The sequence below is a fragment of the Phaethon aethereus genome (genome assembly GCF_964289735.1).
Source record: "Phaethon aethereus genome assembly, chromosome: 17".
Classification (NCBI taxonomy): Eukaryota; Metazoa; Chordata; class Aves; order Phaethontiformes; family Phaethontidae; genus Phaethon; species Phaethon aethereus.
This window is the reverse complement of record NC_138593.1, coordinates 13927864-13943281: the sequence shown is the minus strand read 5'-3', so window position 1 is coordinate 13943281 and position 15418 is coordinate 13927864. Positions and strand designations below refer to the sequence as shown.

General features: G+C 39.7%; 1 protein-coding gene across 1 annotated transcript in view; it reads left to right on the top strand.

Moving 5' to 3' along the window:
* MED13L (mediator complex subunit 13L) overlaps positions 1 to 15418 on the top strand; it is a gene marked incomplete at its 5' end in the record, with an annotated part of 179169 nt that overhangs the window by 144288 nt on the left and 19463 nt on the right. Inside the window, 8 exons of the mRNA XM_082007756.1 lie at positions 814 to 1034; positions 4194 to 4399; positions 6841 to 7787; positions 8499 to 8678; positions 10340 to 10563; positions 11080 to 11272; positions 12841 to 13285; positions 14706 to 14925. Coding sequence (XP_081863882.1) covers positions 814 to 1034; positions 4194 to 4399; positions 6841 to 7787; positions 8499 to 8678; positions 10340 to 10563; positions 11080 to 11272; positions 12841 to 13285; positions 14706 to 14925 — 2636 coding nt within the window. The remainder of the gene's footprint in view (positions 1 to 813; positions 1035 to 4193; positions 4400 to 6840; positions 7788 to 8498; positions 8679 to 10339; positions 10564 to 11079; positions 11273 to 12840; positions 13286 to 14705; positions 14926 to 15418) is intronic.

Here is a 15418-nt window from a genome sequence, read left to right as displayed (position 1 = left end):
TTGGCGCTGGAAGGAGAAGGAATGTAGCTGGGGAGAAAATACAAGACTTAATTCTGATTTTTGTTTGATCACGTTATACTTTTATAAGCATTTCTGTTGGGGGGTTTTTGTTTGGTTTGCTTAAAGAAGAAAAATACACGACGGGTGATTACATTACATTCGTTTACTGAGAAGTAATTTAGGGGTTTTCCTGGCTTAATGTCTTGTGATGCAAAATTATAATTTTGTGGCTTCCTCTACCACTTGTCACTTTTGGATGCCTGGCAGTCTGATTCCTAAGCAAAATTGCCTATGTTTGTGTTAGCAACAGTAGCCTATCTTCTCTTCATGAGTTATGTCGCTATGGACCAAATGAGACTACAGTGACAGTATGTCAGTGGAAAAATGCAGCTAAGTGCACACTAATTCCAAAAGCCTCCCATTTTAGGACTTTATCAGCTTTAAAAAAGGGAAGAAACTACTCTGTATCTCCTTAGTAACGGTTGCTGGGGTGAACTTTGCATTAATGTCAATTAATCTCTTCTATTATGAAACTTGTTGTTGTTAGAATTGTACATAGAATTTTTGCATCTACCAGTTTGTTGTTTCTGCTAAACAATAAGCTTGGAAAAATATCCCTAGGAATTTATCTCTTGGAGTTAACTTTTTGTCTAGATTTATACTGGTGTCGGAACTCTAGTAGTCTGTAGGATTTTTGTTAGGTTTTAACTGCTGAAATACGAGCTAGTATCAAGTTGGTCTCTTCTGTTTTATTGGATATCCTTGAGAGTTTATATTTTAATGATTAACAGTGTGTTATTTCATGATGTTTAGCTGTGGCAGATCTCCAAAGGATGTTCCCAACACCACCTTCTTTAGAACAACACCCTGCCTTCTCCCCAGTAATGAGTTACAAAGATGGAATAAGTTCAGAGACTGTGACTACCTTGGGAATGATGGAAAGTCCCATGGTCAACATGGTTCCCACACAGCTTGCTGAGTTTAAAATGGAGGTGGAAGATGGATTAGGTAGCCCTAAACCTGAAGAAATTAAGGTAACATGCCAAAGACGTGGTATTTTTATAATCTCATCTATGTCTGTTTTGATTCTTATAAATGAGTCACATGTCGTGTGTGTAGCAGACTACTTTAACAAATGTGAATGGATCCATATAAAGTACATACCAGTCTTTAGTTGGGAAAAAAGTTCTTCTCTAGTAAAAGAGCTTTTTAATTGTTTCCCTGATTTTAACTATAGGTATTTTTCTTCTCGTAATTGTATGTTTGTAATGTTTTTGGGTGTTCTCAGGAAACAGCCAATATTGTATGTGAAATGAGCCGTATGCCTAACAGAAAGAATGTACGTATTTGAAAAAGCCTCATACTTGGGATTAAGTAGCTGCTAAATGATTTATTTCTTCAGATAATTTTTCTGTAGCACCTTTTATGTAGAGCCACTCCTTGCTGCCAGTCTCTGGGGATGCAGCTAGGATAAAATAGTGCATGTAGAAAGGCTGCCTTTTTCTCTCTGAAATGTTGCCTTTTTTGGTTAGGGTTGAAAATCTCTGAGAAAGCCCAGGGGTTGAACTTGCTCTGTTTCTTCTTCAGCTGATGTTACTTCACAAGTTTTAAGGCCAGATGGGACCATTCTTATCTGACTTTCTGTATAACACAGGTCAGGTAATGTCACATAGTTACTCCTATATTGAGTCCTATAGTGTATCTGAGTAAAGAACTATTTTTAAATGGGGACTCTGCTGCTGGGTACTAGTACTCACCTCCCCGACTTTACATATCAAGATGTATCCATTTTTCCATAGCATCACATAAAAGGACTTAACATAAGCACTTAGCTGTGTACATTGATTTGTATTTCATTGTTCCATCTTTAGCACAGGTTCAGAGGTAGGTTAAAATCATTCTGCTTGCTTGTGTGTATTCTGCATTACTTAAGCTTTTGGGCCAATTTTTGTCACTTCTGTCAGAAGTTATCGTTATCATATTTCCATGCATATAGTGTGAGGGTGGCTTTTTAATTTAAAAATGCACATTTCTTTGTAGAAATACACATCACCTTGTTCTGCAGTAAGTTCATTTGTACACAGGTAATAGAGGGAGATACACACTATAACTGTCTTCCTGGTAGTCCCCAACCCTTGATTTTACAGCCTAATTCTTCTCCTTCAGACCCACCCTGTCCCTAATCTGCCACAGCCTGTTCCTTCTATATCAGCAGCCATTTCCTTCCCCAACACCACCTCCTTCCCTCTCATTTTGTGCTCCTGTGAACGCTGGAATTAACTGAAGGCTTGTAACAGCATCTGCATAGCTGAGAGAGGTAGCTATACACGGAAAGATAGAGCACTTGCAGTTGCTTGGACAAGAAGTGGCTATATGTCAATATGAGAATACTGATACATAAATTTATCTTAATGTAAGTGATTTAGTTCGCTATGAATTAGTAAATTATCCTGCACGGCAGTAATAGTATACCTTAAGCAGACTGAAAGTAAAGCACAGGCTGACTCTCTCCATAAGAGCATTCAGTTTCGTCCCTGGGGCAGGAGGAAGTCCCTGTCCCTGGGGGGGGAAGTAAGACGGCTTGTTGCATTTGGAGATTGTGTCGTCTCAGATCCAGGAGTTACCAGCTCACAGGGCTGCGAATTAAGCTGACAGCTGTGCAGGGGCTGAGCTGGTAGAGAGCTTTAACAAACAATTCTGTTGAGAAGGAGAGACTTTGCAGAAGTGTAAGGGAGTTCGTTATCAGTGCGTCCCTCGTGAAGACAGTAACCACTAGGTTAAGCTACTGCAAGATCTCTTCCTCCTTCTGTCCTAACTTCGTAACTTGAAGGCGTGATGAGAAAAGGCACCATCTTAGCGGCTTTACTGAGGTACAGTTGTCCATTCACCTTGTATAGTTCATGTATCTGCCAATTTTTGTACTACTGGAGAAGTTTGAAATAAGTTTTTTTGTAAGATTTATAAGACTTTGCCTTGCCACGGACTTTGCTGGTTTTTTTTTTTTCTTCTGTTTGTGCAGTAAACCATGTGCTTTAAGAATAGGATGATTTGGGCCTGGGAAAAAAAAAAATCTTTATTGGAATTTGTTGAGCTGAAAGTTTTTGAGTGGGAACAGATTTTAGGGCATCATTGATACTGAAGATACTTTAATCTCCCTCACAACCATTTTAGGAGTATTAAAATACATATTTTAATTCTGCCCAATAACATTTCCAACAGCACAGTTTACTTGCTTTTAAGTGTGTCACACCTGCTCATATACACCAGTGGGGGAAACAAGCACCTAAACCCATTGCTAATCATTCTGAGAATATGTAAGTAGATTTCTTGTGCTGAGTATTCACCAGCCGAAGATAGTAATCCACACATTTCTCATCTCTCAATGCTTTACACGGTGCAAGGGAAAAAATGCAAAGATCTAATGAGATGTTAAATGCTGAAATTCTGAGAGAGACTACTGTTACTATTTTAATAATGATTTTTACTTTGCAGTAGTGCCTCAAAAGGACTAGCTCTTTTCTTCTGAAAGAAACTTGGAATAGCTCTAGAAACTCTGGCTGAAGTTCTTGTCATCATTCTCTGCAAACAAGCATGACAGTCAATGAAAGTCCAGTTTGACTGGACTTCACTTATATTAATATTTTGTTTACTAGATTGTTTATATATTTATATTTAATAGTAGATTTATATTTAATATTTGGCATGTGTAAAGTGCACGCTGTTACTACTTGGATGATACTAACCCCCAACGTGGGGGTTATTCAGAGAGGCTGACATAAGGCATCTAAGGTTTCTTCACACCGTGACTTGGCCTCTCTCTCCATTGTCAGTGTAGAAGTCTTGCAAAGATCAGTCTTCTAAGTGCCTAAATGAGGTGCTTGAAGCTAGGTAGTACAAAAATTTCGTAGTACACTATTCACTTTTCAGACGTAGATTGTCCTAAATGAGTCTAATCTAATTGTGAAATCTACGGACGTTAAAGTTGTATAGCATCTCAGTGTAACAAGGAGCCTCAGCTGAGTTTCCTTGAAGGAGCTGCTCTTGAATGTTTTGTAGAATGAATAAATATACTTGATTTTGGAAAAAATGCAGTTGTAGAGGGTTCAAACAGTACAATAGGTTTTAATTAAGTATCTAAATATAAAGAGCAACCTTACCATATTGTTGTAAACAACGTCACTTGGATGTTACAGGATTTTTCGTACGTGCACAAAGTTCCATCATTTCAACCTTTTGTGGGCTCCTCTGTATTTGCTCCGCTGAAGATACTGCCAAGCCAGTGCCTCCTACCTCTGAAGATACCAGATGCCTGCATTTTCAGGCCTTCTTGGGCTGTTCCTCCTAAAATTGAACAACTTCCTTTGCCGCCTGCAGCCACTTTCATTAGAGATGGCTACAAGTAAGTACAGTCTTGTAGGAAATTAGTCTATCATGCCCATACCTAAAGTGGCTCGTTAATTAAAATGTTTGCATATATTAACAGTGTTGTGCTATGCACCAGAACCATAAAATATCCTGCGAATGTATTTTAAACCATTTAAATTTGTCATTGTCTCAGATCAAAAAAGTTCTGACAGTAGGAACATTTAAATTAAAAAGAGCTTTTGGAAATTGGTGCTGTTACAATAGGTGTCCACTACATTTGTAGTGCTTTTAGAAGAACAGGAACATGTGGTACTTGAATTAATTGGAATTTCTCATACAGGAAGATATTGTAACTCAACATAAACCAGAAGTGTTAAGGAATAAAATTAATGCACTTAACCTCTCACGTCGTTGTCCTCCCATTTCAGTGTCCATGTTCTCTGGCCTACAGTTAGGCTCCCTTCTTGTTTGTACTTGTATATTCAGTTTGAGCTTCAGTCTGATGATACTTGATCCTGATGATACCAGTTTGCCTCCTGAGGGCTCTTAAAATTTTGAGTGGGCCTGTGACAGCTCTCTTCTCCGTGCTCTCCTGTTAGCTCTTCTGAGTTCTTGTGATTTAACCTGAATGGGTCATGTACGGAGCTGCTAACTAGGCAGATGCTGATCGGATTTGTCTTATCCTCCCCCTTCTAAATGCTAAAAGAAAAGATGCCAAGTCTCTCTGGAGTATGAGAGTGCTGTGACCTATAAGCAAAGACTGCTATTAAATTTAAAAGCTTGTATTCCTTACTCAGTTCTCAGAAATTAGCAATGTTTATGGAAGTAATTCATTGCTGGAGATTTTGAAAGCTATCAAGAACTTGTACCATTATATTCATAAGACCTCTTAAAAGGTATAATAATAGTACAGAGGTCTCCTAGTGCAGGGCATTCATTTCTAGAGGAAGTACCCTGTATCTTTAAATCAGTCTGTAAATCCTTTAAATCAGTCCTTTTCCAGCTCCAAAGGATCCTTCAGTGTTCTCAAAAGAACTGCAAAAAAGGAATAGTAAAACCTTGATAGTGCCTAGGGAGCAATTTAATTCTCAGGTTTTTTTCATAATAGTAACTGATTCACCAGGCTTGAGCTGCTTATTAATTTCAGGTATTTGTTGGGGGGGAAAAAAACCTTTCATTTTCAATATAATCCAATTAGAGTGAAGATTATTACTGCAGGCTTCTGACAGAGCGGTGATTGCCAATCAAGGTTTCTAGGTCAACTTTTCTTATTAGTCTGAGGCATTCAGTATGCTTCGGATTCAGAACTCCTTCAAACCTTTGTTCATTTTTTTCCCTCTCATGCTTTGAGTTGGACATACATCAGTTTAAGGTAATAAAGTGATTCTAAGGAACAAGGTCTTCATTATTTTCCTTTTCAAGTCACTAATGATATGTGAACATTAAAATAGTACTCCTTTTAAATACACAAAATACACAGCAAGAAGAGACAAATGTGAAAAAACCTGTTTCCTCTCCTTTATCAAGAGACTTATTGAGTTCTTACACCTTTTCCTGGCCCTAATATGCAATGAACACATTTCAAGAAAAGTGAGCAGCTTATTAGCAACATGGAAAGAGAAAAGTTAAGTAAAGGTCTTATTCTTTTGATTGGCCCATGTTAACTGTTTCTTGATATGAGTCATTCCAGAGAGAAGACAGATCTCACAGGAATGCACGGGCTGTTCTTTGGTCACTTGAATTTGGCAAAAAATCACAAAAACAGAGTAATAAAAACCAATCATGACAGGAGATGACCCAAAATTATGATTCTTAGCTTTACTGGACTAAGAGTTTTAATGGAATGTGTCATATTGTGCTGTAGACTGTGTAATCCCTAAGTGACTCTTTGCATTTATTTATAGTATCTCAAAAACTGTTATCGGTTACATACCGCCATGAGGTAACATCGTAAGTGCCACATGCATGACTTCTGACAGCTATTTAAAGCAATAATTTCTAAAATAAAGTAAGCTTTCTATGCCTCTGAAATATTGTCTTCATTTCCGCTAATGTATATCTCTCACAGATAATTGTGTTTAAAACATCTACAATTCTTTCTCTTTCCCCTGAAAGAGTTACAAAAATCCTAAAATCTTAACCTGATAATTCATCCAGAGATTCTTCTCAAGAGCATTTGATTTTTAGGCCATGGGCATAATCTTTAGGAGAGGGCTGTGTGCCTGAGACGATGCCTTTTTATTATACTGATAGGAAGCAACATTGTTCACGGTGAGAATTACAATTTTAGTTGAGACATGAGTAAAAGGTTATGAGCAGAATGCCTGAAGGTGTTCCTTCTTTAGTACGGTTACAACGAATCCTTTCAGTTTTCACCATCTCCTTGTATTTAAAAATAAGTCTTGATAAAATCAGTCTTCACAACCAACCAGTTTGTGATGGCATTTGACTCTGTTCTTCATTTCTTTTTCATAGCAATGTGCCTAGTGTTGGGAGTTTGGCTGACCAAGACTATCTTCAGATGAACACTCCTCAGATGAATACACCAGTGACGCTAAACAGTACTGCTCCGGCCAGCAACAGCGGAGCAGGAGTTCTGCCGTCACCAGCAACTCCCCGCTTCTCTGTCCCTACCCCACGCACTCCCAGGACCCCAAGGACTCCTAGAGGTGGGGGTACTGCGAGCGGTCAAGGATCTGTAAAGTATGACAGCACAGATCAAGGTTCACCTGCTTCTACCCCTTCTACAACACGGCCCCTTAATTCCGTGGAGCCAGCCACTGTTCAGCCCATCCCAGAAGCTCACAGCCTGTACGTCACCCTGATTCTTTCAGACTCTGTGTTGAACATCTTCAAAGACCGTAACTTTGATAGTTGTTGTATATGCGCCTGTAATATGAATATTAAAGGTGCAGATGTGGGATTATACATCCCAGATTCATCTAATGAGGATCAATACCGTTGCACCTGTGGCTTTAGTGCTATTATGAACCGCAAATTAGGTTACAACTCTGGGCTCTTCATTGAGGATGAGCTGGACATTTTTGGCAAGACCTCGGACATTGGCCAAGCTGCAGAAAGACGACTGATGATATGTCAAAGCAACTTGATCTCTCAGGTGGGAGAGGGAGCTAGAAGGACCCAGGAACCTCCAATGAGCCTCCTCCTCCTCCTCCAGAATCAGCACACACAGCCTTTCACATCTCTGAGCTGCTTGGATTATATGTCCTCCAACAATCGTCAGACGCTCCCATGTATGAACTGGAGTTACGACAGACTGCAGGCAGACAGTAATGACTCCTGGATAGAATGCTTCAATGCCCTCGAGCAAGGCAGGCAGTATGTGGACAACCCCACTGGTGGAAAAGTGGATGAAGCCCTAGTGAGAAGTGCCACTGTACATTCTTGGCCTCACAGCAATGGTATGGGTCAGAACAGAGGGGGTTTTTTTAACAGAAAAAAAAAAAAAGTTATTTTCTTGGAGGTTTTTTTGTGACCGCTATAAATTCGTTTGAAACTTGCTAATCGTGAGCCACTTAATCTTTATGTGGGAAATGAGATGCATAAAAATATCCTAGAGATAAAGTGGATTTCTGAAAGCTTTATAAGCTACATCTGAAGTACCAATAATGCAGTTGTCCTTAGACTGCGTGGTCTAAATTGTGTAAGAATCTGTGGAAGTTTGCAAATCTGAAGCAGAGTTGTAAAACAAATTCATGTGTTGAGGGGTGGGCAGAATCATGGCCCCTTGTTTTGGAGAAGGGTATAAGCAGTCAGCAGAAAAGAACAGCTCTGTATGAAAGTGTCACCATTTAAAAAATTTTCATTATAAAACATGATTTCATAATGAAGTATTACTTGTTTATATGCTGAAAATGCTCTGACTTCTTATGAACTCAGCTGGACAACAGTAACATTGAAAGGTATGTGACAAGGACTATGAGGACAGCTTTATTTTAGTAATGTTTTCATAAAGTACCACATAAAATGCCATTAATCTAATTAGAGTTGTACAGATTTTATGGGCATTTGAAGAGTAATACGAAGGAACGATAAACCAAAAATGTTGCCACCTCGGAATAATTCTTCCTGTTCCTTACTGAAAATGATGGATGCTCCTTTTTCATTTGCAGTATTGGATATCAGCATGCTCTCCTCCCAGGACGTGGTGCGCATGCTGCTGTCGCTACAGCCCTTTCTCCAGGATGCCATCCAGAAGAAGCGAACAGGAAGGACCTGGGAGAACATCCAGCATGTGCAGGGACCACTCACCTGGCAGCAGTTCCATAAGATGGCAGGACGGGGAACCTATGGTACATACGTTGTGTTACATGCCCACAGTTAAAGGCACAGTTTTCTAGAAATGTGCACTTTCTTCTGGAAATATGGTAGAACAAATGGGCTCTTCAGAGAGCTCTTCTTTTTTTGTTATTCCCCAAATGCCGTAAGAGGCATTTGAAGCGCGTGCTTTAATAACGTAGTGGAGGTTTTGCCCTTCCAGATGACGAACGTTTACAGAGTGCAGAAACGCTGGGTGAGGATCAGACTCCCTATCTGCATCTGTGTTTTGGCTTGCACTGAAGCTAGCTGGCATATAAGTAACATGAAGAGAGGAGGCTGTTAAATTTGTACCGCATTAAAATGGGGAAGAGGGGCTCTCCGAGCTATACAAATATACAAAAAGTGGGTATACTTTCTCCACAGAGAGGTTTGCTTGTTCTAAGGTTTCTCATAGTCTGAGTAAGAAGTTTCAGTTTAAGCATCTCCTGGTTATAAGTGACACTTCCAGAAAACACAAATTACAAGACAGATTTTGTATGTGCACATTTGCAAAATAATGACTGACCATTAAATATGCATTTCTCACCTGCAATTTATTTCAGCCTTAGCCGATGCAGTCTTGCTCTGTTTTTATTTTCCACAGTTCCATTGTGCTGTGCTTTGTTTTCTCTCTGTTGGTATTTGATGTATTGCAGCTTTCCTTTGCGGCCTTGTGGTAACTACAGTTCCTGTCTAAAGCCATTGTGCTTCACGAGGAGTACTTCTAATCTAGTAGTTTTTCTAGCATTTGTAACTTTAAGAGTTAGGATTTGCCAGTTGCTTCCAGAGAATAAAACCAAATTTGCCATATAGGAAGTAGTAGAGCCTTTGATAAAGATTCAGTAATTTTTTAGTGAATGTTGACTTTTTAGTAAAGTTGGATTATGTTCTGCAAAAACTCCTGGGTATATTTTTGCTTGATATTTTCAACAGTATTTCTTCTAAGGAGCACAGCTTCTGGGAGATACCATGATAAACTGGATGGTAATCCTCTCAGCTGTGACTGCAAGTGCTCTGCAGCACTTCCGATGGAAAGGAGCAGGAGGCAATTTTTACAATTATGATATCTTTGCTTAGTTTTATATACCTGGGAATAAGTTTGCCTAACCATTTTACTTAGCAATTTTGCACAGCCAGGTGGAGGTAGATGATGAACAGTAAAATCAGATTTTATGTATTCATGTTACTGCTTTTGATTGAATAGGAACTTGTGAGATGTGGTTATGGTTATGACAAAGTAAAACCATGAGATTAAGCCTCGGGAAGGGCAATACATGTATTTACAGTATACTGAAAGATATTTTATTGCAACTTTCTAGGAAAGTTTAAATGGTGCTTGGATCGGCTCCCTCTACTTTGGCTGACTGAACTTTGATTTTTATGACATTTCTGAAGTACAATATAAATCTTTCTTCTGCTTTATTAAATATTTTTTCCCAAGGAAAAGGACTGTGGGAGAACACGGTTTTCAGGCATGATACAGCCTTGGTGTATGTTTCCACGCTATGGTCAAACTTCTAGGAAACTCAGCATGGCAAGGGATTAGCAATTTCCAATATTCCTGTAAAAGAACCCACTTCCTGGTACATTAGAGAACCCACTGCAGTTAAACCAGCTATTTTAACACTTTTTCTTTCTCTTTTTCTCTTTGAAGGCTCTGAGGAATCTCCTGAGCCTCTTCCGATCCCGACTTTACTAGTGGGCTATGACAAGGACTTCCTGACAATCTCTCCATTCTCCTTGCCATTCTGGGAGAGGCTGTTGCTAGACCCATATGGGGGCCATCGGGATGTCGCCTATATCGTGGTGTGTCCAGAAAATGAGGCCTTGCTCGATGGAGCCAAAACTTTCTTCAGGGACTTGAGTGCTGTATACGAGGTTGGAAAGAGGAACTACATTGAATTATTTCTTCTTAAGTGTCATTTCTGCTCTACTGCATATTCATTGTGGGAATTCTGTGGGTTTTTTTTAAATCGTTAAATTATTTGAGTTTGTTGCCGTCTGCTCTTCACAGAACATATTCTCTTAATTTACAGAGGATGTAACAGTAGTATTAATGCAGTTGCAACCTAACACATGAAGGCCCAACGAAACCTAAAGAGCAAGGAGTAGATTAAAGAAATGGTTGCATTCCTGTAATTGCTAGGCTGGACAGGAAACCACTTCCTTTTTCTAGTATGCATATTGTGTACTGCTGAATATGTAAGATGACTTTGTAACATTGGTTTTGCTCTAAGTGCAATTGAAGTCAGCAGGTAAACGTAGTCTGTGGTCTTCATATTCATTAAGAAGCCACCAGCTGTGTGCTGGTAATAAATGGTTTACGCTGCAAACCAGTCTGCATAACTTAGGTGCTTGGCATCTAGTTACAAGCATTTCTTCTTTCCTTGCCAGATGTGTAGACTTGGCCAGCACAAACCAATCTGCAAAGTGTTACGCGATGGGATTATGCGGGTGGGAAAGACCGTGGCACAAAAGCTAACGGATGAGCTCGTGAGCGAATGGTTTAACCAGCCTTGGGGCACTGAGGAGTGCGACAATCATTCCAGACTCAAACTTTATGCGCAAGTTTGCCGGCATCACCTAGGTGAGTCTACCATGGCGCTAGCAGGGCTGCTTTGTTGTCTGTAGGTATTTCAGAGGTTATTAGCAGTCGGTGGAAGCAGGGGGCTTTTTCTAAAGGTACAGATTTAAAAATAAATAAGGTATTACAGGGCTTTATCTTAATTTCTTAATCACTTCCATGTTAAATTTGCCTACTTTAGAAAGTTTTATTGTTTTTTACAGGTCTGGTGATCATGTCAAAAAGATTGAAAAGCCAATTCTTACCTTATTTAGAAAAGTCAGTTTGGTATAGGATGGAAGTGTATAAAGTTTGCTGGGGTAGTATCAGAAGACTGGTCCTGGCTGAGCAGTGCTTGGACTCATCTAACATTGCTCACAGATTTCATCTGGGGTGAGGCATGGTCGTTCCATTCCGCAGTGGATCCAGAGGCAACATAACACATGTTGTGTATATGGCTGGGAAATGGGGTCTTAGCACAAGACACAGACCCGTCCCAAACGTCACCAGCAATACATTTGCTGAGGCAGTGCTGGTCAGCAAGACAGGCAGTGGTCACAGAACACTGGTCTGCATGCTGGAGCCAAAATGTGCAAACTTTTTGTTTAAAACTAGCCAGGAACTTCTAAGTGATTTCTTGAAAATTGCTTACTCCCTTTGCACTGAAAAAGGAGCGACAATTCTTAAGTTTGCTTATTTTGAGGAATGGTGTTCTGGTTTTGGAAAAAAGCTTAAGCAAACCTATCGGAATTCTCTGGGCTGTTCTACAGACTGCTCGTTGCTCGCCCCGCTCTTTGAGGAAAGTTTGGCAGAACAAGCTAGGACTCATCTATCTCAAATGACCCTGTTGCCTCATTCAGTCTGCTTTTAGTTTTAATTTACCACATAACTGGGAGGAATGAACTATTGTAACACTACTCAACATAAATAGCCCAGGCTTACATGCAGAAATATGTAGCATGTGCACAGCCAGATGAGGAATGGGGCTGTTCAGTCACACCTGAGGCATCTGGCAGGAGCAATGTTGGAAACTTACCCTGCCTGGTGATTTACCACTTCTAAGAGTGCATGAATAATAAATTCATTTAATTAATTCATTCATTAATTCATTTAAATTTAATTTACTTATTTTTATTCATTTATTACTTAAAAATAATAACTGTGGTGTCTGTGTTAGTGAGGAGTAGAAATAACTATATTCAAGTTTGGAATTATTGTAGCTCGGGTGAAAAGGACTCAGATTTTCAATCTGACAAAGATAACCTGTAGTAGATTGCAAAGCTGAACACTGTATAAAGCTGTTATCGCAACACAATCTAGCAATGACGTGTCAGTACCAACTTCAATTCACAAAGCTCCGCAAAGTCAGTCCTGTTTTTAAAGACATTTGATTCGTATCAGTTAGAACTGAAACCCTGAAGAATGGATTCCAAAGTAAATATTTATAATGGAGATTATATTCATTTAGCATTTGTATACTCTTAGAATATTCTAGAATTGCAGAAAATATTGTATGACTTTATGGTTAGTGCAGTTGACTTTGATCTGACAGACTGTCATTAACCTCCTTTCCTCTTTATATGCTATTTCAGCACCTTACTTAGCCACTTTGCAGCTTGACAGCAGCCTGTTGCTACCACCGAAGTACCAAACCCCAGCGCCAGCGAGCCAGACACAAACAGTACCTGGGAACACTGGACCTGTACCCTCAAATTCAACGTGTCTTTCAGCTGCTGGGGCACCACCAGCAGGCAGTTCTTTTAACTCCACACCCAGTGGTGGGACCACTAGCCTTCCAGCAGGAAGCAGTTCATCCTCTGGATCCTCTGTGCCACAGCTGTCAGCATCTTCTGCAACACCCGGCGTTAACCAGATGACCACTACCTCTACTCCAGGGTTTAGTGGGAACATTGGTTCAGGGCAAAACACCAGCACTGGGGGAAACACAGCAGACCGCTCACAAGGAAGCACAGGTCCTGGAGGAGACACAGAATCAGGTCAAAACTTACCACAACAGCAACAAGAAGGGCAGGAAGGGTAAGTTACTTAAATGCTCAAATGAGTCAAAGTACTGCTCATTAAATCCACTGTTCTCCTGCTTTCCTACAACTCATAGCCTTTAAGCCTTAATCCTTGAAAGGAGAGGGCTCTCTGAGATGTGCAGTACTACTGACCCGTTGCACATGGAGCAGTTTTTACTTGTTCATAGTAGTTACTGATAAAGAGGAGTTGGAAAAAACCAAGCTTCCCTTTTTCGTTACAAGAAACAAAGCTTGATTCAACTGTGTGAACATGGGTGTCGTAGTTCGTTTGGGATGCCTTAGGATACCTCACCTGGCCTTGCACGTGCAGTACGAGAAGAACACAAGGTGTCTCACAGTTCTGTGCCGTATCTGCTAGCTCAGTCTCATGTGTATCAGGTCCTGCAGGGTATCTCCGGTGGTACTGAATGCCCCTTACGTGGGCAACTCCATCACACCTGTAATGTTAACAGATACAAAAGGCAATCGGGATTTTTTCCTAATTTTCTTGCATTGCAAGTATTGTTTTGCAAGCAGGTATACTGTGAGGTCAGGAAACAAAAATTATATTGCTGTAACTTTAAAATGAATTTTAGCAGCACAACATTTTTAAAGACTTTGTTATAGTCATTCATCAAACATAAAAATTAGGAAAAGGTTTTTTAGCATCTTATGTGAGTAACTTCCTGAGCGAACATGTTTTTCATTACTCTCATAACAATTCATATGACGGAGAGTCATGCTATATGTTACGGAGTTCCTGTATCTTAAGTGAAAAGCCCACATCCTGTTGTAGTTCGGGTTATCTTTAAGACATCTGTTCACTGGATCTATGCAAAATACCATTTTATCAACTGCAGCGTGGCTTCTGACCGAGTAAGTCTGAGCTGCTTTTTATCACTTACAGATGTTGACCCTCCCATTCATGGTTGAGGCATGGAGGAGTGTTTTACCAAGTAAAAAATGTTCAGTTGCTCCTTCCATTACCAATGGAACCTCTTCTGTAACTAAACAGAGGGCTTTGGTCTCCACGAATATTACTACTTTGGCAGTTTTCCTCAGTTCTTAATTCCTTCTCTCCGCCTTCCACCTCTCCTGAAAGAAAACCCTAAGTCAGGCATGCATGTATGCAAAAAGAAAACTCTCAGAGCTAATAGTAGTCAACATAATCTATTCTGATTGCATTAAATGAGATTATGTTATTCATGGCAAATATCTTTAATGCATAATTAGTAGCAGGTATTTTGGATTAAGAACTGCTCCGAGTCCTCTCTCCTCAGTCACTTTTGTCATGTTTTTTAGTTTTGCTTCTGAACGTAAGAATCACTTCGTACTCCCTTTTCTCCTCCGCTGCTTCAGCCTTGCACATCTTTACAGAAAAACAGTAAATAACAATTGTAACCTGCCTTTGAATTTAACGATGTGTTTGTCTCTAGTGTTACAGAGAGGGAGAGAATAGGGATTCCCACTGAACCAGAGTCTGCGGACAGCAACGCCTATCCTCCAGCAGTTGTCATCTACATGGTGGATCCTTTTACCTACACGGCAGATGAAGAATCTGCCTCCACCAACTTTTGGCTGTTAAGTTTGATGAGATGCTACACAGAAATGTTGGATAACTTGCCTGAGAATATGAGGAATTCTTTCATTCTCCAGGTAACTCTACCTTCCTCTCTATCTTCACACTAGGGAGTCGTTCTATCTCAGTGTACTTTTGATACGTACGTTATACTAAGAGGTACAAAATGGAAGATAATATATAAAATTCAGGTGATGTTTACAAATTATTTTGTTGACAGTAAAGGGTATATATTAAAAAAACACTTGCTTTTGTTTCGATGAGGAAATTCATTTAAGGCAGCCACAGTATCTTGGCATCAAATTTGTTGCATGGTTCATGCAATTGTATGTGCTAGATGCTTCCTGAAGAGGGATTTCAGTTAAGATACAACTTGGGTTGCCGTTGCCAAAAATGTCCAGTTGCTCCTTTGATTTCTTTGCATGTTGAGTTCTTGGCTTTTTATATTCTCTCTGATTTATACTTTTTAATCTAAAAGAAGTATGTGAAACCAGACATTTAATGCATAATTTAACTATTGTATTGTTATTATCTGCTTCTTAAAAATAATTCACCATGTAACTTGGCATA